A 22,602-nucleotide genomic window follows, 5' to 3' on the forward strand; every position below is an offset into this window, starting at 1 on the left:
CTATTTTGCTTTTTTTCCCACCTATTTTTCTTTCCAGCAATTCTTTTATTTTTCACCTATTTTGCTCAATATTTTGCTCGGGTTTTTTCTATTTTGCTGAGCATCAGTAAAATTAATTGCAGTATCTCAAGCTTGCAAGCATGTGTGACTGCTCTTTTAGAATATTTTGTACATAGTGACTGCTCTATTAGAGTATCTCGATCTTTTGTCACCATTTCCTATGAGCTCATGTTATCCTAATTATGCTAATACCATGCGTGACTGTTCTATTAGAGTATCTCGATCTTTTTCATACAAAATGTGCTAAGCTGCCATTCCTTGGTGCCCATTTTTCCAATTTTCCACCTATTTTTCCAGCATTTTGCTCTTTGCTTTTACCAACGTATTTTTCCAAAAAATTTGCCGGCAAAATCGGCGCATCCCTACTCAGAACTAGTTTTGTGACACTTAATATACAGTACTTGTATTCATACCTACAGTGTAAGAGTACTTTCTCAAAATGAGTGATGCAAGGAAATCTGGTGCTTGGTCTGAACCAAAACCTGCTACTCAAGAAACACAGGACATAGCTGATAAGGTGAGCAAACCATCATACTGAATACAGCAGTTTATGGTAAATATAGGATTTAAAATTTTTCTGTTTAAATGTTAGGTGAAAAAAGCTGCTGAGGAACAGGTTGGAATGGTTTTTAAAGTGTACAAGGCTATTGAGTATCAGACACAGGTGGTAGCTGGAACTAACTTTAGGATCATTGTAAGCATTACTACATCATTCTGTGTTTGCATACACTATGGAGCTAGTGACAATTATTTATTTTAACATGATTTTTAAAATGTAATTTCCACTATGTTGCTATAGATAAAAGTGACTGACTTTCCACAAAATGCTGAGCTCGTTGTTTTCCGAAACTTGGAGGACCAATATTCTCTGACTTCTGCTAAGCTCCTCATCATGGAGAAACCCTAGACTCTTGAGAACAAACATAGCACTGCTTAATATAATCTGTTGTGTTGAAGCTTTGAATTATGTACAAAATGTATTAACTTGTAGTAACAGAAATTTTACAATGCAACATGAACAAAATTAATACAAAAAGACAGTGGATTATGTAAGGCGTAAAGACCACATAACTTGAATTAAACTGCTACAAACACATTTTATACATGTACATAGTTTTGTTGAAGGTTATCGAGACACAATTAAACCATGTATGTGAGCCACATGCTTGTACAGTAATAATGTTTAAAAGAGTGTGTACGAGTACAGATGTATCTACTACTTTTATGCCAGCAAGCATTCCATATTTGGTAACTGTTACAGTACGTAGTTCACTTTTTCATAAATACCAAGTTGTATCAAACTCTTCTCTGAGACACACATATATACATACACAGTATTTGACATTTTTATTATGTATACTTTATAGGTAGAAGCTATATACAAAAATTATTGATATGTAAAAATGAATTTACTAGGAGTTGACTGACTCCACCTTAATCAATTTGTATTTGCCCATCAAATCACGTAACACTACTAGTTCAATGTAAGAGGGTGTTTGTGGTGATACTTGAACCTATAAAAGTACAATAATAAGTTAGTGGGTCAAAGTATAAATTAATTAGAAAAACTTACTTTAACTTTGAAGTTCAGCCCATCAACAGTTTGAGTTTCATAATCTATGGCTTTGTACATTGCAAATCGCTTGCCAAGTCTTTTCTCTGCATCAACCTTAACCTGAAGCACACAAACTTTCACTCATTTACTTGACATGCATATTGTACATGCATGGCTACAATACAAGCATCAGTTATTATGTAAATTGTTTACTATAATAAGTATACAGTATCCTATGAAGTATACTGTAACCTTTGGACGTTGTGTCATTGTGTGTGCCTTCTAAAATAGTGTGTATATAATTGCTACTGTAACAGTTGAATCCTTAGCAAGCTCTGTGTGTTGAGCAAACCCTCACAAATGCCAATAATTGATTATGTTCAGACAAGGAAATGGTTATCAAACGAATTTGAGCCCACAAAAACACATACTAGTGTAAGGCTTCACACTTTGAACTGCAAGCTATTTGATTATAATAAACATGATTAAGTTATAGCTGTTCAGGGGAATCACTGTATAATGTACACATACTCTATCACTGATAGAAATGTGCATCTCAATAGCTACTGTATAGCTGCATACACGGTGCACGAAAAAGTCTTGAAGCCTTTAACATTGTGCTACTCCTTGCCACTCATTTGTGTACAGTAATTTTAAAGCATTTTGAAATAATTATTATTAACCAGTATTATAGACTTTACATGAGCTTTTTTATGTACGTACGTAGCTATAAAAATAATGCATACTTTACTACAGTGTAACCAAACAGTTTATTGTATGGCACTGTAGGTGTAATGCAAATTGCCCGACTATGTATTCTCACTGAAAAAAATTGTCAGTAGCATAGTATGTAATAGTGTTCCAGAAGTGTTTGATTTACATAATTATATACATTTGTAATCTCAACACACACACTTGTTAGCTTCTACTACTGTGTTTGCCTACAGTGTACAGCAGGCATATAGTAATGGATAAATTAATGCCTAACAAAAGTACAATCAAGCAGAGCTGCTTTGTGAGAAATTCTTATATATATATGGCCTTTCTTCAAGATAGCTACAGCTATTACCATTTATAAATCACCCATTACAATAATATTATTAACTTTGTCCAAAAAGACAATTGACAGGCTATGTGTTATGTACATAGCTGGCTATCAGGCTGTTGTAGGCATGGGCTTGCATGGACATATGTACGTACGTACAATGTTAATAGAGTTCAGTTTCCCAAATAGTTCACTCAGATATTGCCTATTAATTATATATTGCCATTATATAAATGCAATCATTTTACAATTTGGATTCTATATCTTACAGTAACTGTCATGATGTAACTATACGTATTCTAGTTACAGTATATATGCAAATTGATGAAGGTCACACAATCATATAAATTGTTGCTAGGTTTTATTGTTGCCAGGAACCCATAAAATTGACACCTTGTGATGCTCATGGACTCTTGTTGCTACAGAACATTTTCCAAGAGATTGGTCAGTAAAATCTTCCAACATCTTTTATCTGACAGGTGGAAATTTTCCTAAATCGGTAACAATTAAATATTACTTTATCATCTTTCATAGGTGTCTTTTTCAGAGTTTAAGGTCATTGCCTACTACACGTAGCAAGATATGCAGTAGCCACATATGGCTATATACTGCATATCTTGCTGTGAATAATTATTACTATTAGCTAGTAATTAATTTCAAATTTCATCAGCTAGATTTACAGATCAAGTCATCAGCAAGTTAAATAATTAGACTTCCACTGTGACTACTGTATGTGTGGTGATTGTGTGTGGTGATTGTGTGTGGTGATTGTGTGTGGTTCCATTAGGTATGCGTGAGTAGCTAGCTATATCTAAGAATTGTGTATATTTTTTCACTCACTCTGTCCGCAATAGATTGTATTTCTGAAGTTGCTTGTTTTGGTGGAGTGCAGCGTTGAAACCGGGTCGGGTCATCCGGGTCAACCGGGTCACATTTTCTCCGGGTCATCCGGGTCTGACCCGGATTGGATCACGTGAGAAACGAAATTGATCGTTTGACGACGTGGAACCTATAAACGCTAGTCGCGTAGCTCTTTCGTGAGCCACGCCCACTTATCGCGTTACAAACATACGCTCAGCCACGCCCATTTATTAGTAAGTACAGTCTGTAGCATGAAACTGTGTCCGTTTCTGTCTGCAAGCTTACGTGGGGCCACGCCCACTAATCGATTAATGTATGAGTTGTATATAGTCTAGGTATAGTCTTGCAGCAGTTAACATATTCGACTGTACCATGGACATAACTTGGGTTATTGCTGAACATGCCGGGAAGATGTGGTTTGGGAGAGAAGGTCAGGGATGACTTTCATCGGATCACGTGAACCCACATGACTGTAACCTTGTAAGATTTTATGGTTATCAGCTAGATCACGTGAACCATGAAATAAGGCTCGCTTGGGGGTGCCTGCTGACTTCTGAAGTCCAGGCGCCAGTTGTTTTGCGGAAGCCAAACGACACCACCATTCTCCTACAAACTGTCATCTGTAATTGCTGTTACAGCCGAACTTCTTGTCACCTTATTGTTCTTTTGAAAGATAATTTTGCTAGATAATACCGTGAGTATTGATGAATGGGCAATACAATTGGATATAATTATCTGTTCGATGTGTGCTGATATACATTTTCCATGTAGCAAACTAAAGACATGGTGGCTAGTCAACACTACATCAGTTAAGGATATCAATACTGCATCATCTTTTGTACACCGATTTAAGTATTTACCATAATTTACCTGGAAGACATTGGTACATTTGTTGCTATGAAAAACACTCTGAGAGACAGAGACCATTAACTGTGTTACGTTTGTGTATGTACTTTCTGTATAACTTATATCCAGTAACATTCCTAGAAAGTCATTGTTTGTAAAACTACAGTTCTTGAACACTACTTTATGTGGGATGGTATGATTCCTTTTAGCAATTTTGTATTCAATTTTTACTGTTGGGTTTGCATAGCTAGAATTTCTGCCGCTAAAGTTGCAGTTCCTTACATGCACCATACTATAACCTGAACACTGATTACACTGCATACGAAATGCTGATCTGTCCATAAAGTTAATGTTCACCAATTTAATAATTAGGTCAGAATAGGTGTTATGATGTTTGATACTTACTGGATATACTGAATGGGATATGCCATTGGGTTTGAAGTACCTTATGTCAACTTTCTTGTGTTTAAAGCCAAATCATTTGGCTCTGAGCCATACCATATATCAATAAAGAATGCAGTGATATTTGACATTGATACGTTGCCCCAGACATTCACTAACTTAATGCCACAGAGTCTTTTATATTCCTGTGAGTAAAAATACTTCACTGTAATTGTTACAGTGTCCAAACTAATGAGATTTGTTGCATAGCCAGTTTTTAAGGAATGTTTCTTTAATAGTGATTTATAGTTTTTACCACACTCGTCCATCACAATATTAGCAATAACAATGTTATTACTACCAACCACTACAATACCAGCAGGTGAAGTACACTTAATAACACTATTGATTACCTCATTGGTTCTGTTTCCAATAAGTGATAAATTTATTTACTAACATGTTGTATGATGAAGTCAGTATTAAGATGATACTGTCCTGGTAGGAAGTATAGTTGAGTATGAGAGGTGAAGTATTTGTTGGTATTTTTGAGGTAGTGTTGTAGGGTATAAGTGTTGTTATTGGTAGTGTAGTGATCATCAGGTATCACGTAATAGACAGTAGAAGATGTCAAGTGGAGCAGTGATGTTATTAGCAGTATCATTGAATATCGCAACATCCTTACTGAAAAGCTCAGTAATTCTTTAAAATAACTGCATATATAGCTGCAGATCAATCTAGTATCTTGTTCACAATAATTCTTACGCATGTAGTGACTGAGTCATATTCATTTTATACAACTATTTCTTCCTGAAACTAAAGCATGTAATATCATCTGATGCCATGTATATATATAGAAAAGAAAACATCATCATTACCTATATAATTATACAAACATTATGACATGTACGCATGTAGCAAATGCTCGCATATTAGCAGTTGTAATGTTTTCTTTGTATATGACACAACATAATAACATTTTGGTTTTAAATTTCTTCAATTTCAATGCTCATTGCATTGATAAACAAGATGCATTTATCATTCCTTGTGTTTTGTTTGAAACTAGTATAGTATCAGTACACATGTAGAGTTCTAAGAAAAACACTCATGAATGATACCTGTTTATTTATAAAGCACATTGTTTCAGTTTTAACATAGACTATTTAGAATGTGGAGAGAAGATTGAGTAGTAAGAATAGTTCATTTTAACAAGGGTCTGATGTGAAGATGCGGGCAAGAGTCAATGGCAGTAATATACACAAACAATACTCATGTCTCGCTAGTTCAGCCCTCTGTAATGTTACTAATTGGTTTCTTGGAAGTTAATTTTGCTTTATAGCATTGCACTGAATCCATCAAGCTATAATTATATTAGACCTACATAAGACCAATAATTTGATTGCTGTATGTATATGCACATAAATTGCTTGAATAAAAATTTGATCGGTTCTTCCTGGTTCATCTTGATGTTCATATGGCTTTTTTTTGAAAACCATGAATAACAGTCGCTGCACTAGTCATGCTGCTGTAAATTAGGTCTATTGTACACCTGTACTTTGGATGTAAAGTCGACAAGGTGAAAAGTGTATTTTATTTATTTCCATATTGTACACTCTTCAAAGCTTAGGTGTGCTGTATTAGTTCTAACTGTGTTGTATCATCTCTTTGATCCCAACACAGCACAGTTCAAACAGTAAACAAGTTGATCAAAGCAAGACACGCCGATAAAATTAAAAACAGAGATAGACATTATGGGATGAAATACATAGCAGGTGATCTAGGAAGTGCAACCACTCAGGTTGTATGGTTTAGGGTAATTACCTACTTTTATGTTGAGAACATTGGATCAGAAGCCAAAAGAAGTTAAAGAACCATGCACAACTTGACAATTATTTATGTATAACAAAATGAAACATCATGCTTGGTACGTATATAATTATTTACATCACTGTGAAGTCATTATAATGAGCTGTATGGTAGCAAGAGTACATAATAATAGAAGAGGGAGGAGAGTGTCTAACTCTCAATATAATCCATACAAACACACTGCGCTCAAACCCTCCTACTTCAATCCATAAAACTTCTAGTAATAAATCAATATCTTTAAGTGAACAGAAGACTGTATGTTGATATTTCCTAATTGAAGCAGTAGAAGTGCTACAACCTCCTTCATAGAGCAAGCCATTTGTCAGCTTTGGTGGCTATAGTTGATTTCACAAGGTCTGAGCGCAGTGAGTTTGGTGAATCCACTGAAGTTAGACACTCTCCTCCCTACTCTATTATCATGTACTCTTGATGGTAGTTATTGCCCATACCATATAGTCCAATAAGGTGTTAATTAACAACTTTAACACAAAAATGAAATGTTCATTACAAACAACAAACAAGTAAAATGCATATTAAGTATTACTCAGTGTCAGTGGTTTTTGTAATTGAAGCTGTAAACACTGTATGAAGCCATTATACTACATTAAAGTATGTATACGTACTTGCAAGTCTTTCACAAGGATAGATACCAATTATATTAAAGCAGTCTTAGAATACTGAGTTGACACTCATCCTCAGCTTCACCAGAGACTCATGTTAATAACTAAGTCTAAGATATTCTGCTCCTGCTGTGATATACTGTACTATTACACACATACACACACAGACACCTTCTACCTTCTGAATCCTCTTTTTCCCAGCCCCATTCCCACAGGAGACACATTATATTTGCCCACCTATCCAAGGGATGCTGAGTGTCTTCTTGTATCTTCTTTCCCTTGTATTTCGACTATAGTTATAGACAATAGCAGGGCCCTGAGCCTCTTCTAGGTTCTTCTTAATGTAAGTAAATGCGGTGTATGCTTGAAATGTATGCATGATCTAAACCCCATTATTGGCTTGCAGGGCCAACTCTAGGGCACTCTGTCCCTGCCTAGTCTCCACCACAGGGTCAGGGACTGCTGCCATTACGTAAACCCAAAGGACCGATCCTCTGTGGTGTTTTACCAAGCCACCACTTGCAATTGGAGGTGGGCAGCACACACACACGCACACACACACACACACACACACACACACACACACACACACAGTACACACACACACACACACACACACACACAGTACACACACACACAGTACACACACACACACACACACACGCACACGCACACGCACACGCACACGCACATATAATATTGGTCTCTTTGCTGAATACAATGAAGGTTGTTTAAAAGTAGGTCAGTGTGAAAGTCATTGAAAGTGGTATTTTACCTATCACTTATATCCTTTAGTTTCCACTTTGTACATTGTAAACACTGTGCTTCTTGAATATCAGAACAATGCACATACAGTATAGCAAAAAATGTGACTGGGCCTGTGAAGATAGGACATATCACATAAAATTAGCATAATTTTTCAAGCTGTCGTAGCTCATAACTTTTGATACTAGTAGGCTATGGCCATGAAAAGTTCAGCACGTGTTACCCATTTAATTGGGTATATATAGAATATAAGTTAAAGAATGCAGATATGTTACTCCAGTACTGCAATATAACCTGTTATGTGATGGGGTGCAGTTTGTGCCCACATGCCCTATTTTTGCAGGCCTGGTCACAAATGATGCATGTAAAGTAGTGCAGATACAGTCTGTGTATATTTTTGCTACGTTAAAATATACTTATTCCCAAAAAGCTGGAAGGTATAACCTATATGTTTCGTTAGCTCAATATTGCTACATGTACTGTGCCTTGTAACTATGCAATAACAATGGCTTATTCCACAGTCTATATACTCCCTGATAGACTTTGGATAATTGAGTACCTACATACTGTTTTTGCTCATAATGTTGAAAGCGTGAATTACTGCAGTTATTGTTTGTTTTGTAACAATATAAAAATGAAATAATTTATACAAACTATTTATTTCAATGTTTGGTATTTGAACCAAAACTTATGAAATTGAGTTAACATGTTCAATATAGCACAATGCAATGTTATTTTCGTTTTGCCCAAAGTAACTAACAACCCAGCACACATAAAAAGAAAACAAACACACTCAAAACTCAGCTCATACATAATACAGTGAGACTGCAGCATTGGAATTTTCCTCATATCTGTTTGTATGTACACTACCTAAACAAAGTAAGTAGGAGAAGTATTGATTTATATGGTACATCTGAATAATTATGTATATACATTTATCACATTTGAGTACGTATCTAATACTTACTGTGCATGTACATAAGTTCTTATGACTGTGTAAGCATTGTTAAAGATACATACAACCTTTACTACAGCTTCAGGATCTGAAATTGTTACATACTGTTCTTCAAAGTAGAGTGATCATGATTTGCCAACTGCTGTTGCTAACTGTATGCCTGTTCCACACAACATCTTCTAGTGTCTATAATGTGATGCCTGATGATCACTACACTACCAATAACAACACTTACACCCTACAACACTACCTCAACAATACCAACAAATACTTCACCTCTCACACTCAACTACACTTCCTACCAGGACAATATTATCTTAATACTGACTTGATCATACAACATGTTAGTAATTTATCACTTATTGGAAACAGAACCAATGAGGTAATCAATAGTATTATTAAGTGTACTTCACCTGCTGGTATTGTAGTGGTTGGTACTAGTAACATTGTTATTGCTAATATTGTGATGAAGGAGTGTGGTAATGTCTACAGTCAGTCATATACAAATTCAAATGTAACAAGTTTACTTGCACTCAATAGTACTTCCATTACTATTTTACATTTTCATTCACTGACTTACAGCAGTCAAGCTGGTCTGGTTTTCATTAATATATTGCAAAACTTATCATTGTTTAACATACTAGCCCCAAACATGACAATACACTATTATAACCTTCATATTCAGCAACAAAGTGTTACACACATTAGTGTTCATCATCTGAAGATTTATATTCATTCAAACTCTTTTACTGCAATGGTATTGAAATTACAAAACACTTCTGTCAATTTAAATTTCACTTTAAGGCATTCAAACTTTACGAATGGTCCAGTTCTGCACATAACCAGTAATGCTTGCTCTGGATATAGTTTGATATCTGTGATGGAATGCACCTTTAGTGATAGTAGATGGTACCAAATCACTCTTCTTGAGTGGTTAACTCCTACAATATATTTAGAATTCAATGATTGCATGAATAAAGAAAAAGCAAATGAAATAAAGCTTATCGATTGTAATTTTGTAAAATTTAACCAAACCTCAGAACATTACGCTAAAGGGGTATTAATACTAATTTTGTTTAGTGAGAAAAAGTACAACACAACTACTGCAGAGTTTCGTCCTTTAGTGTTTATTACTAGATGCACTTTCAGCCAAATAATTGCTTTGAATTCCATCACAATAAAAGTTTTTACCAGCACGAGCACCTAGTAGCAGTCTTGATTAGAAACCTAACAATATCTCATCTTGTTGCTCTATCAACTGCTTTAAGTTTGCACCGAATTAATTTAACTGTAGAAGGAATGACCATTGAAGACAGCATTGCTCAAAAACTTATTGCAACAACAAGTGGTCATATTGCATTTCATAGATGCATTGAGATTTATAACAATCTAATGACTTGTTTCAGCACTGCTGAAATATATTTAAAAGAAAACGTAACACTTAACTTCTCTCGAAATATAAATATAGTCTCACACATGTAGTAGACTATGATGTACCAACTTATCCCATTGTTAATTGCCCTTTTCAATACCTCAGTGATAAATATAATCTTGACAGTGAATTTCTAGCTAATAAGAAGTAAAACTATTCATTTAATACCAATGAGTCGTATAGTATAACAAACGTTAAAACTAGATGGTGAGACTGAGAGTGGAGTTCAAATTCAGCATTTTCTTCACAGCTCACACCTCTTCAAGTAAATGAAAGATTTGTACATTACATATACATTTCTGAATACATGCTCAAAAAATGTGTTTGCTTATGCAATAGCAGTGAAGCATACAACTGCAGTCAAGATAAAATTGGGACTGTATTTCCTGGACAGCAAGTGGCTGTCAACCTTTTACTGACCGATTCAAAATATGTGACCGGATTTGCGAAAAGGTACCTTTTTCACAGACAAAATTTGACCCATTTTTTGACCTTTAAAGCTTCATAACTTTTTAATCATGACATATAATTGCTTGAAAGTTTCGATGAATGTAGCTACAGCATCTAGCTACATTTTGATGCTTAGAGCAAGTTAAACAGTATAAGCAGGCAAGTGTTACATCATTTTGTTTGCTGGTATGTCAAATGTGTGGAAAAGGTACCTTTTCGCAAATCCCGTCACATATACAAACTTTACAACAGTGGCAATGGAGAATGTTATTGCAAAATACAGCTCATCATTTGTATGTGGTAGCTATAAAAAGCCAATTAAACATCAATAATTACTATTACATGAATGTAAAAGTGTAACTTACACGCAAGTAAACATTGGTGTGTATTACATAAGCCTATCAGTTATTTCACAGTAATTATCAATACATTTCAGCTGGTTAGAAACATATGTGACCAGATTTTACAAAACCGATCCAAATCGCACATCAGGCAAAATCAAACTAACACCACCAGTGGATAGCTACACTATCGTACTACTAGTTTTGACCCTCAGTACTACTCAAACTACTCGAGGCTAGTTTTAACAGATGTCTTTTCTGGGTGGTGTGGAGTGCTCAAATGGTGGTTTCAGGTCTTGTGAAGGTCCTGGCTTGGAAAGAATCAGTGGTTTACTGGTGGACAGCCTTATAATGTTGGCCAGGCGTTTTCTCTGTTGATTTTGCTACATATCAGCCACTAAGGAGCCAGCACAGCACTGTAATCTCGTGTCTGGACTCCAATCGTGATCTGCCTCCATTTTGAGGTCAATCCCTTTCCCTCCCCTCCACCCCCCACCCCGCCACCCTCCACCCCCCACCCTGCCACCCTCCACCCCTTTGTGAGCACTCGTGATACTACTTCGCTCGTCCAACTGCTCAGATTTTCTATCTTATTTGGCGGGAAACTCTACAAGCAGCTACAAGTACTATACTGGAAGTGGCCTGAAAGGTAGCAGATTGATGCATCTTTTGTGTAAATTTCATACGCGTGCTTGCTATCCTTGGAGAGATATGCTGGCTTCAATTCTTTAAAACCGTTTATCTCGAAACTTCTAATGTGCGATTTGGATCGTTTTTCCAAAATCCAGTCACATATACAGTACTATTAAGACCTTGTCTTATAGGATTCTCACTACATCCACAAGGATATTGTGATTCCATCCTCTCATTACATATACCTTCACTAACTACTTGTGATATTCAAACTATACCACGTCCTGCTAACACTTGGATATCTGCTCATACTATCAACAACTCACACTACAGCCATGTCTCCCTACATTGTCCATTTGACTACTGTCTACATAAATCATCACAACTTAACCTATCCACCCCTGACTCACAATGTCAGTTTAACAGGTCCGGTGCGCTGTGTGGACAATGTCAACATAGTCTGAGTACAGTGTTTGGTTCATCTCAGTGTAAACATTGCCCCAATATCTATTAAATTTTGTTGATCATTATACCTCTTGGAATATCAGGACTTTTGCTAGTTATTTTAATGTTTCTCCTTGATCTTACAACAACCAATGGGAAAATAAACAGCTTTTTATTCTACAAAAATATTATTGGTTTCAACCATGTTGTTTTATTCCACAAGAAGATCACTAACATACACCTTTATTTCACTTGTTAATCTTGATTTAGGAATAGAAATGTGTTTTTACAATGGGATGAATGACTATGCTAAAATGTGGCTACAGTTAGTGTTCCCAATTTACCTCAGCTTCATTGCTACATTACTCATCATAACAAGTCGATACTCCACTACAATGCAGAGACTCACTACACTTAGAGCTCTACCCGTACTCGCTACACTATTCCTATTGTCCTATACTAAAGTATTACTAACTGTATCAAATGTCTTGTTTTCCTACACCTCAATCACTCACCTACCCATTAACCACACTACGCTAGTGTGGTCTGTGGATACCAGTGTACCACTGTTTGGAGTGAAGTTTACTATACTGTTTATAGCTTGTCTCATCCTCTTCTTAGTATTAGTATTGTTTATAGTTGTATTGATTTTTACTAAGCAATTGTCATACTTTAAGGTAGTCAACTACTTCAAGCCACTACTGGATGCCTATCAAGGTCCATACAAAATCAAATTTCATTACTGGACTTGCTTACTGCTTCTGATGAGAGCTATTTTCTTTGATATATCAGTGCTGGATAGAACTACCAATTTGACAATCAGCATTATTATGTTTGAAGTACTGATATGGCTACATGTGAAGTGCTCACCATTCAAAACTGTTGAAAACAATGCAATAGAGCTTTTACCTTTGTCGAACCTTCATACAGTGTTTGCCATGTCTCTTGTTGTAACTGCATAATCAGTTGCAGTTGAAATATCAGTTGCATTATCATTATCCATGCTCCATCTAGCATGTGTTAATACTGATACATCTGAAAAGGGCATTGCTTAAAAACTCAAGATGTTTTGCAAAAATGAGCACCATTATTGCTTCAAAATCCTTATTAAATATTTGGCATGCAAACGCTCACCAACAGCAATCCATTCAACCAGTTAATGTTGTACCAGAAGTTGATTATAATTACAAAGAGTTTCAAGAACCATTTATTGGAATAAGCAAATAATTTTGTTATTGTATTAAAACTACTTTTATAACTTAGTACTATAATATAATGCATCCTTCATTTCAGTTGATTGTATTTTGTGTGTAGCTGTTCACATATTGTGTAAAATTTTCATCAAATAATATAACCATTTGCATGGTACATAGCTTCACATACATGTAGAAACAAACGTGCATATGTTTGTATACTATTTAATAAGATACTGGATGATTATTTTTAATCTGTGAATCAATATTATTATATACTGTAATAACAGTAGATCACTTGTACATAAATATTAAAGGTGTGCGATGACTAATTTAGATATATCTCAATATTTTCTTTGAACTTATCTCGATTATCTAACATGTCTCAATAGCTGAAACAGTTATTTATTTTAGTAAGCTGCCAATATAATTGTAATCAGTAAAGTGAGCAAATTTCAATTTTAAGACTGCAATAAAGTGAAAAATGTTATTCTTAACACAGTTCCCAAGTGGTAAGAGAGTTGGAGGTACCTACACCATCAGGTATGTAAATAATTACGGAAGTTTACATTAATAAACCTATCATCCTTATCTCGATAAGTCTTATGATATCTCGATAATCGAATATATCTAGATAATTGTACACCTCTTAGACTAATAAATATTAATATAATAAGTACATGTAAACACTGTTATATATGATACAGTAATAATGTATTTTACATGATACCAGTATCAATTGTAACTGAGCAGTGGCAGTGGACTCAATTATGAGAAAAAACATGGTTGATAAAAGTTTAATATATGGAGAGTATATAGCAATAAAAATATTTAGTAATGGTATACGTTGATTTATATTCACCTCAACTCATGGAAACGTGAAAGTAGAACTTACTGTCATTTCACCGTGTCTAGGTATGTATCTACCCGGCTCTTTACACCAAAATTGATTGAGACCTGGTACTCATGAATACTGCAGTACTGTAAATAAGCTGATGGAGATTTAAAGTTGTGAAGGTAGAACAATATACTAGTCCTCAACTGCCATAGAGAAGGAATTAGGCAGATTACAGTATTATGGTGATAGTTGACTTTCCTATCTAAATTCTTTACCGAAAGAATCCAGTCCATAAAACAGTTATTGCTGTCTGTTGATTGGAATCACACAAAGTGCACTTAGTGTCAGATTAGATGTGCCATGCAGTGACACAGGTCGACTGCAGTGGACAATGTGTCTGATGAAGCCCTATAGCTAGCTATCTAAATTGAAAGGGAAAGACTAGGCTTGCATGGAGATGTTTCCCTGAAGTTGTCTGTGTTACTGTACAATTTGCTCAACAAAAGGGAAAACTGTCCAGGGTGATAACCAACCAATAAGTTGTTTCATGTTCTACAAGATGCAAGGGGTAGCTCACAACATTAAAAATCCAAAACTGTGTATGAGAGTCCCAATATTATTTCAATACTTACCTGTATTTCAATAGATACTTACAAATACAATATTAAATTTAATTTAAAAATGTTCCACTGGCATTCTCATTCCTAATACTTGTGCAGGAAATTGAACAGGGACCATGCAGAGAAGCCTTGAAAGGAGTATATTATGCTTTTTCACTATATGTGACTGGGTCTGCAAAAACAGGGCATGTGGGCACATGATTTTTGCCTACTTTTCTGAAGTTTCATCCCTCATAACGTATTGTACCATTATGCTATGGCACTGCAATTTTCAGCTCTTAGTACGAATTTAATTGGCATCATGATGCAAGTTACAGAATGGAAATATACTGTTCCAGTACTGAGATAAGACCTGTAGAGTAATGGGGTGTAGTTTGTGCCCACATGCCCTGTTTTCGCAGGCCCAGTCACATATTCAGTGCTAATTATTCCAAATAGTCTACCTACAATGTAGACATCATCTGAAAGTCTTATCTTCACCATAAACTCATGGTTGTGTTTTAGTTGCTGCCCTCGAATGGCTCAAAATTCTTTTAATTAATGTGCAAATGGACAGAAATGAAAATAACCATATTGGAAGTTGATTATAGAGTTCAGGATTTCTAAATATTTAATGGATTTAGACTATAATTGAATTTCTCAGATAGTCCCCAACTTGTGAGCTACCCCTCAACAAGATGCCTCCTATCTGGCTGAACCCAAAAATTTACCTTGAACAGTGAGGTGAGTGAGAGGAGTCTCACAAACTAAGACAACAATCCTCAATAACTGGTCTTTGGCCTTCTTATCACAAAAGGATTGTGCTGATGGCATAACAGATAGTTGATCTTGTACGTGCAGCTTGTACATAAAGCCATGCATGATTTTTTACAAATCTGTCTAACTACTGTAACTAGCTATATTAATGATTTCTCCTATATACATTCTAAATTTGCAGTCACTGGCATATTATACTGTGCTATGCCAGAACTGGCTGCCCTTTAGCCAATACCTTTTAATGGCTGCTTTTAATGGCTGCTAATGAATCATCTGGACTACTAATGGACTGGCATCTAATGGATCGGCGTCTAATGGACTGGCATCTGGACTACTAATGGACTAGCTACCTTTAAGCTAATGGACTGCAAAGCACATGTGTACATAGTATAGAATCAACTCAGCCAATTACAATGGAACCAGCATCGAAAGCTAGAAAGAGTGCAAAAGAGGACAACCAAGTATATTCTTAATCATTACACCAGTAACTACGAAGAAAGGCTTTTGAAACTGAAACCTTTTTCCATTCACGTATACTTATGATTTACGTAGCTAGCTGACATTATCATACAGTATGGTAGTACTACATATTAGGGTTCATGGAGATTTGGGTTTTCATAGCCAAAAAATTCACCAAAAAACCAGCTTCACAACTTCATCCTGGTACCTTGGCACTATTGGTTAGGCATAACCAGGCCCAAAAGTGCCTTCAGTATAATCCTAAAGGCTTCCAATAAATAGTTATGAAATTTAAAAAAAAATTATCCAATGGAATTTTTTTACTGCCTGCCTGCCTGCCTGCCCACCTGATTCCTTCAGGCAAGCGTAACTCAATAACGGCTAAGGCTATGGGCTTGATTTTTTCACTGTTTGATGTCGCTTCATCCCGAGATGTGCCTTTTGGCATACCACAGTATGTACAATGCAGGTGGGGTCTATTCTACGGAACGGAACGGAACAGAACGGAATGATGGACTAAACTACGGAACGGAATGCTTTCTCAAATTGAAGCTTGCAGCTTACCATTGCTGTACAAGTTATCGGTGGCACTTCCAGCTGGTAAACAAATGTACCCCCAAGAAAGATAAAACGAACTTAAGGATCGATTGTGGGTTCTTGCTGTTTATCTTCGGATGTATCGAGTAGGGGACTTAATGCATGACTTGTTTTTGCTAATATGTGAGTTGTTTTTGCTTACTTTGACTTTAGAATGTACAATCTGGGACTTAGCCTTTCTAATAGGCATAAATCTGGCAGTATGTAGCTACACTACAAAGGAAACAAGTATGGTGACAAGCTGAATCAACTCTGTCAGGCTAAACAGAATCTAAAGGAATTTTGTGCAGTGTGTGAGGAGCAAACATTCAGATACCTCAAGGAGGCTATATTGTGTGAACATCAATGATTCATTAACAGAATAGTGGACTACATAATGTCAGATATCTTAGCCTGAGTAGTGAGTTGAATCCAGGATGGGGTCTATTTTACAGAATGGAATGCTTTCTGAATCAAAACTTACAGCTTGTCTAGCCGCTATCATTGCTGAAGTTGCATTCATCAGTGGAACTTCCAGGAAATGGAATAGGATAATAATAAAATATTAATAGCTGTTTCATGCAGTGCATTGTTCTATTACCTGATATATCAAGCAGGTCTCTTCAATTCATTTATTGCATGACCAAGGCAAGTTTTGTTACTACAATACAGTAGCTGATGGGATGTCAGTTGTTTCTGGTGATCTTGACAAGATAAATAGTTTAGAAGACCACTCAATTTCTTCAGTTTCAGAACGTAATTAATATCCACAGAGAAATTAACTAGAAAGTTACTGGTGACAGGAAAAGTCTAGGTGATCATGACTTTATTCAGTCTAATAAACAGAATAATTATATGATTGATTGAGTGAGGTATCACTTGCAGAATGTTCACACAACCAGTGATGAGATGCATGCATGGATTCATTGAATTTTTGTTACAGTTGGAGACATTAAATATCCAAAAGCAAACTGACTGTATAACATTAATTCACTTGCTTTATATTTTCTCAATTTTGAGCCTGTATACAAATAATTAAATTTTTCTCAGTCCTAGAATAAGATGGGAGAGAAAATTTATCTTTGTTTACCTATACTGTACAACTTCAAAGGAAATGAAGAATAAAACTAGTAAAACCACAACAAGGTGAATTACAGATTTAAATACTAAATATGAATTAGAGCCTTTAGATAATTATTGTTCCAAAGCAAAATTGTAGATGGAAAAAAAACAAGGACTGGTGAGATCTTGATTATTTAATGACAGCGGTTGGAGATTAAAAGGGTGGTAACTTCTTGAATATGTTGCAAAGTGGAGGTACAAATCAAAATGGGATATCAATTTCATTATGAAAAATTTGTATACTTAAATAATCTAGCATTACTGTATTCATTTGTCCTCCACTTAAATATGCTACAACAGTGTTGGTACATTGGCAGTCTACCTTGAAATCTCAACTCTAGAGTAGGTCCAACACAGAGCAGCCCACACTGTAACAAATACAATACCACTATAATTTCATGGACCATGCAGCTGGACTGGGAATCACTTGAAAATAGATGAACAGATTTAACCTGTTTTGTTTGAAGTGTAGCATGTGAAATGTTACACTTAAGAAATCCTAGGATTCTTAGGTGGTATGTAATTAATGTGAGTGTTCCATTTCCGGTCTGACTAGATACATTGAAATTACACACACATCCTGGTCCAAATCACATTTGCCTGGTGGCTATGGGCATGGTTTCACATGCATAGCTAGGCTTATAATTAAGATTTGGTTGATCTTGGAGTTTTGGCATTTGGCCTGATTCAAGGCTAGCAGTCAGACACATCCTTGAATTTGTGCAACAGAAAAAAATCAGTTCACTATTGAATACAGCATTAGTCCACTGCACTGGCTGTTAATAACTCCATGCATACAATTCAGTGATGTTCGCAGAATATAGCCCCTTTGTGATCTGCCAAAATATTTGCTCCTCTCAAACTGCACAAAATTCTTCAAGTTTTAATTCAGCTGGCTCTTTCCTGTTACCAGTGTCTTCCTGCTTGCTTTATTTGTACACTGACATATGACTTGAAAAGCCGGCCCAGACTGTTTTCTAAAGTCAAAATGAGCAAACCAGCTCACATAAAGTTCCCTTCTTGGTATATCCGTAGATGAACCAAGGATGAACATCGCTGATACAGCTCATCCCACAATTAATACTTCGTTACTAATGACAACCAACAAGAACCCACAATCGATACTTTAATTCTTTTTATCTTATGTTTAATCACCCACTGGAGGTGCCACTGATAACTCGTAAGGGCAGTTTCAGCAATGGTAAGTTGCAAGCTTCAATTTGAGAAAGCGTTCCGTTCCGTAGTTTAGTCCATCATTCCGTTCCGTTCCGTTCCGTTCCGTTCCGTTCCGTTCCGTTCCGTTCCGTAGAATAGTCCCCACCTACAATGCACGCATAATGGACTTACATTTGTCCTATTTTGTGCCCCATTTCTTTTTGCTGACAGCCCAAGGTGTCCATTCGTGGTAGCGCGATGCATGGCTTCCTACAGTATGTTTGTAAATGGGAATCGTCCGTATTTTCTGTGGTGAATGGACTGAATCCCAGAGACAATTCTAACCGGCACTGTTCTTTATTTGTAATGCTGTGTAATGGGCTGAACATAGCTGAAAGTGAAGCGTAATGGCCGCTGATAGTTGAGGGTGCACGAACCGTCGTATTTTTGAGGTTACTGGATTGTTGCAGAGGTACTTCTTCTACTGTTTTTTGTCTGTAGCACTCTGTGTAACGTGCTTAACATAGCTGAAAGCGCCACTGCACTTTCTGATAGCTATAGGGCACACGTTCAAAAAAGTAGGGAAACAAGGGAGGTCGCCTACACCTGCAGATACACTAGTGAACATTTAATCCCTATCCATTCTATACCCCAAGACCAAGACTGAATTAGGGATTAAATGTTCACTAGTATATCTGCAGGTGTAGGTGACCTCCCTTGTTTCCCTACTTTTTTTTCTATGATCCCTAATTGAACTTAAATTTTCTAATTTTCCTTAAACTTGTGTTCTTTATAAAGCCAGTAAAATTTCCATCTGAAAAGTTCAACGTAGTAGAATTTATCTCTGGACCCACAAGATCAACAGGATACAACTCAGGAATATGACACTCAGCATCTACTAACAGTATAAATAATGAATTCCTACTTCTACTGTATATCCACATCATGGAACAGTTTACCACTAATTGACCCATCCCAATCCCTCCAAACTATCAATTCAAACTCAAGTATTATTTTTGGAATCATTTTGTAAATACTATAATCTTTGCACTTTTTATTTCTGTTGCCCCTCTTCCCGGCCAAATGTTCAAACATTCCAGCTCCTTTTAATTAGTTATAACTTGTACTCTTTATAGCTATACCCCATGTAATTATTATTTGTAGATATGTAGCTAATTGTAACTTGTAAGTAAGTAATTAATTATTGTTGATCAAATTCACTGTGACACATACAAAAATATATATACTGGTTAAGTTCTAGATTTCAGAGATCTATCCGAGCTCATGGAGGTCTATAACTTTGCATGTGCAGGATGTGAGTTGATCCCAGGAGAGCTGCTTTTACAAGAGGTTGAGCAGTATGATATCCAGGTAATTTAAATTTGATGGTAAATTGGACATAAATGAGCCAAGTGCTCCAATAACAATAGGAATGATGGTAAACTTGACATTCCACAGTTTCTCAAGCTCCAGCCACAATTGTTGGTAATTCATTAGTAATACTTTCTCCTGCTCCTTAGCAATAATAATTAATATCTGCTGGAAAAGCAACATACAATACAATAATCCCATTCCGGAGGTTATAATCTTCAATAACAATGTCTGGCCTTCTAGCAGAGATTATCTAATCAAAAGCAGCCAAGCTGTAAAAAAAGGTTCGGCCCCCAAAATGGCCATGGTGAAAAAAGATGTGAAATCCAAGGTGGTGGCCAAGAAATAGCTGTGATGGTAGGTTAAAAGTAAAAATTTTAATAACGAGAATTCAGGTGAATTTTGTGCCAAGACCCGAACCTTTTTTTACAGCTTGGCTGTTTTTGATTAGATATCACTTCTTTTTGTATTTGTATACTGCAAAGCCAGCCTATGGCTGGCTTTGGGGCTTTTAAAACCATCTGTTATTTCTTTACCACAGGAAGAAGAAAAGAACTTTAAGAAGATTTTTAATACTTCAACTATTTTTGATTTTATTAGTAATTATACAAATTATATACATATATTTATTACATGCCAATTATTCCCAACAGGATATTTTTTTGCAGCTGATCTCTCTACTGGGTGACTTGAAATGTATATAGCTGAACTATCTACAGGATGGTTTCTTTGTAGCTGAACTCTCTACAAGGTGACTTAATTGTTTCTAGCTCATCTCACTATAAAGTGGTTTGTTTGTAGCTGAACTCTCTGCGAGGCAATTTGATTGTAGCGGAGCTTTCTACAGGCTTCTTTCTAGCTAATCTCTATAGGGTAACTTATTTGTAACTGAACCCTCTACAGAGTGGGTTTATTGGAGCTGAACTCTCTACAAGGTGACGTCTTCTAGCTGATCTCTCTGCAGAGTGACTTTTGAACTCTAGCTACAGGGTAATTTGTTTGCAGCTGAACTCTGTAGGGTGATTTGTTTGTAGCTGAACTCTCTACAGGATGATTTCTTTGTAGCTAAACTTTCTACAAGGTTACTTGTTTCTAGCTGATCTCTCTACAAGGTGACTCCTTCTAGCTGATCTCTCTGCAGGGTGACTTGTATCTAGCTGAACCCTCTACAGGGTGATCTGTTCACCACTGAACTCTCTACACGTTGATTTATTTGTAGCTGAAGTCTCTACTGGGTGACTTTTTTTAGCTGATCTCTCTACAGGGTGATTTGCTTGTAGCTGATCTCTCTACAGAGTAGCTTGAACTCTAGATCTCTACAGGGTGATTTGCTTGTAGCTGAACTCCCTACATTGTGTATAGTTTCAAGCTGATCTCTGTACAGGGTGTTTTGTTTGCAGCTGAACTCTCTACAGGGTGATTTTTTAAAATAAATTAACTCTCTACAGGATGATTTGTTTGTAACTGAACTCTGTGACTTCTTCTAGCTGATCTCTCTACAGGGTGACTTGTTTCTAGCTGATCTTTCTACTGGGTGACTTGTTTCAAGTTGATATCTCTACAGAGTAAACTGTTTGTGGCTGAAATCTCTACAGAATTTTTTTGCAGCTGAACTTTCTATAAAGTGACTTTTCTAGATGATCTCTCTCTCTACTGGGTGACTTTTTTCAAGCTGAACTCTTTCTAGGGTGATCTTTTCATACGTAGCTGAACTCTCTACAGGGTGACCTTTTCGTAGCTGAACTATCTACACATTTGGAGCTGAACTCTCTACAGGGTGACTTGTTTCTAGCTGATCCCTCTATTGGGTGACTTGTTTCTAGCTGAACTCTGTACGGGACGGTTCCTTTGTAGCTGAACTCTCTACAGGGTAGTTTATTTGTAGCTGAACTCCCTACAAGGTGATTTGCTTGTAGTAAAGATCCCTGCTCGGTGGTTTGTTTGTAGCCAAACTCTCTACAGGATGATGTTTTGTAGCTGAACTCTCTACTGGGTGATTTGTTAGTAGCTGAACTCTTTAAAGGGTAGTTTCTTTAATTCTTTAAAGGGTAGTTTCTTTGTGTCTAAACTCTCTACAAGGTGACTTCTTCTAGCCAATTTCTCTACAGGTTAACTTGTTTGCAGCTCATTTCCTCTCCAGGGTGATCTTTTCATAGCTGAATCCTCCACAGGGTAGTATTTTGTAGCTGAACTCTCTACAAAGTGAATTCTTCTAGCTGATCTCTCAACAGCATGACTTGTTTGAACTCTCTACAGGGTGG

General features: G+C 36.3%; 2 protein-coding genes across 4 annotated transcripts in view; one reads left to right on the plus strand and one right to left on the minus strand.

The window, feature by feature from the left end:
• Window positions 1–432: 432 nt before the first annotated feature.
• Window positions 433–1,060, plus strand: LOC136257308 (cystatin-B-like). Its single transcript, XM_066050426.1, has 3 exons — window positions 433–577; window positions 653–754; window positions 860–1,060. The coding sequence occupies exons 1-3, from the start codon at window positions 500–502 to the stop codon at window positions 965–967; spliced, it is 288 nt and encodes a 95-aa protein (XP_065906498.1). The 5' UTR covers window positions 433–499; the 3' UTR covers window positions 968–1,060.
• A 169-nt stretch (window positions 1,061–1,229) lies between these two features.
• LOC136257307 (cystatin-A-like) overlaps window positions 1,230–22,602 on the minus strand; it is a 215,893-nt gene continuing 194,520 nt past the window's right edge. The window contains exons 1-4 of one of the 3 annotated variants that reach the window (XR_010701899.1): window positions 7,235–7,764; window positions 5,162–5,561; window positions 1,634–1,735; window positions 1,230–1,574 (exon numbers count right to left, since the gene is read on the minus strand). Coding sequence is in view for 2 of the 3 variants with exons in the window: in XM_066050424.1 (XP_065906496.1) it covers window positions 1,473–1,574; window positions 1,634–1,735; window positions 3,501–3,608 (312 nt within the window). In the remaining variant the exon portion in view is untranslated. Of the gene's footprint in view, window positions 1,575–1,633; window positions 1,736–3,500; window positions 3,852–5,161; window positions 5,562–7,234; window positions 7,765–22,602 lie in introns of those variants that run through there. The other 2 variants (XM_066050424.1, XM_066050425.1) reach the window with 2 other exon arrangements.

The sequence above is a fragment of the Dysidea avara genome, chromosome 6 (assembly GCF_963678975.1).
Source record: "Dysidea avara chromosome 6, odDysAvar1.4, whole genome shotgun sequence".
Taxonomy (NCBI): domain Eukaryota; kingdom Metazoa; phylum Porifera; class Demospongiae; order Dictyoceratida; family Dysideidae; genus Dysidea; species Dysidea avara.

Bases quoted from the DNA above. Each gene is read 5' to 3' on its own strand.
- LOC136257308 (XM_066050426.1), top strand. From the start codon at position 500: ATGAGTGATGCAAGGAAATCTGGTGCTTGGTCTGAACCAAAACCTGCT. The intron at 578-652 runs GTGAGCAAACCA...TTTAAATGTTAG, and splicing joins CACAGGACATAGCTGATAAG to GTGAAAAAAGCTGCTGAGGA. The intron at 755-859 runs GTAAGCATTACT...ATGTTGCTATAG, and splicing joins GAACTAACTTTAGGATCATT to ATAAAAGTGACTGACTTTCC.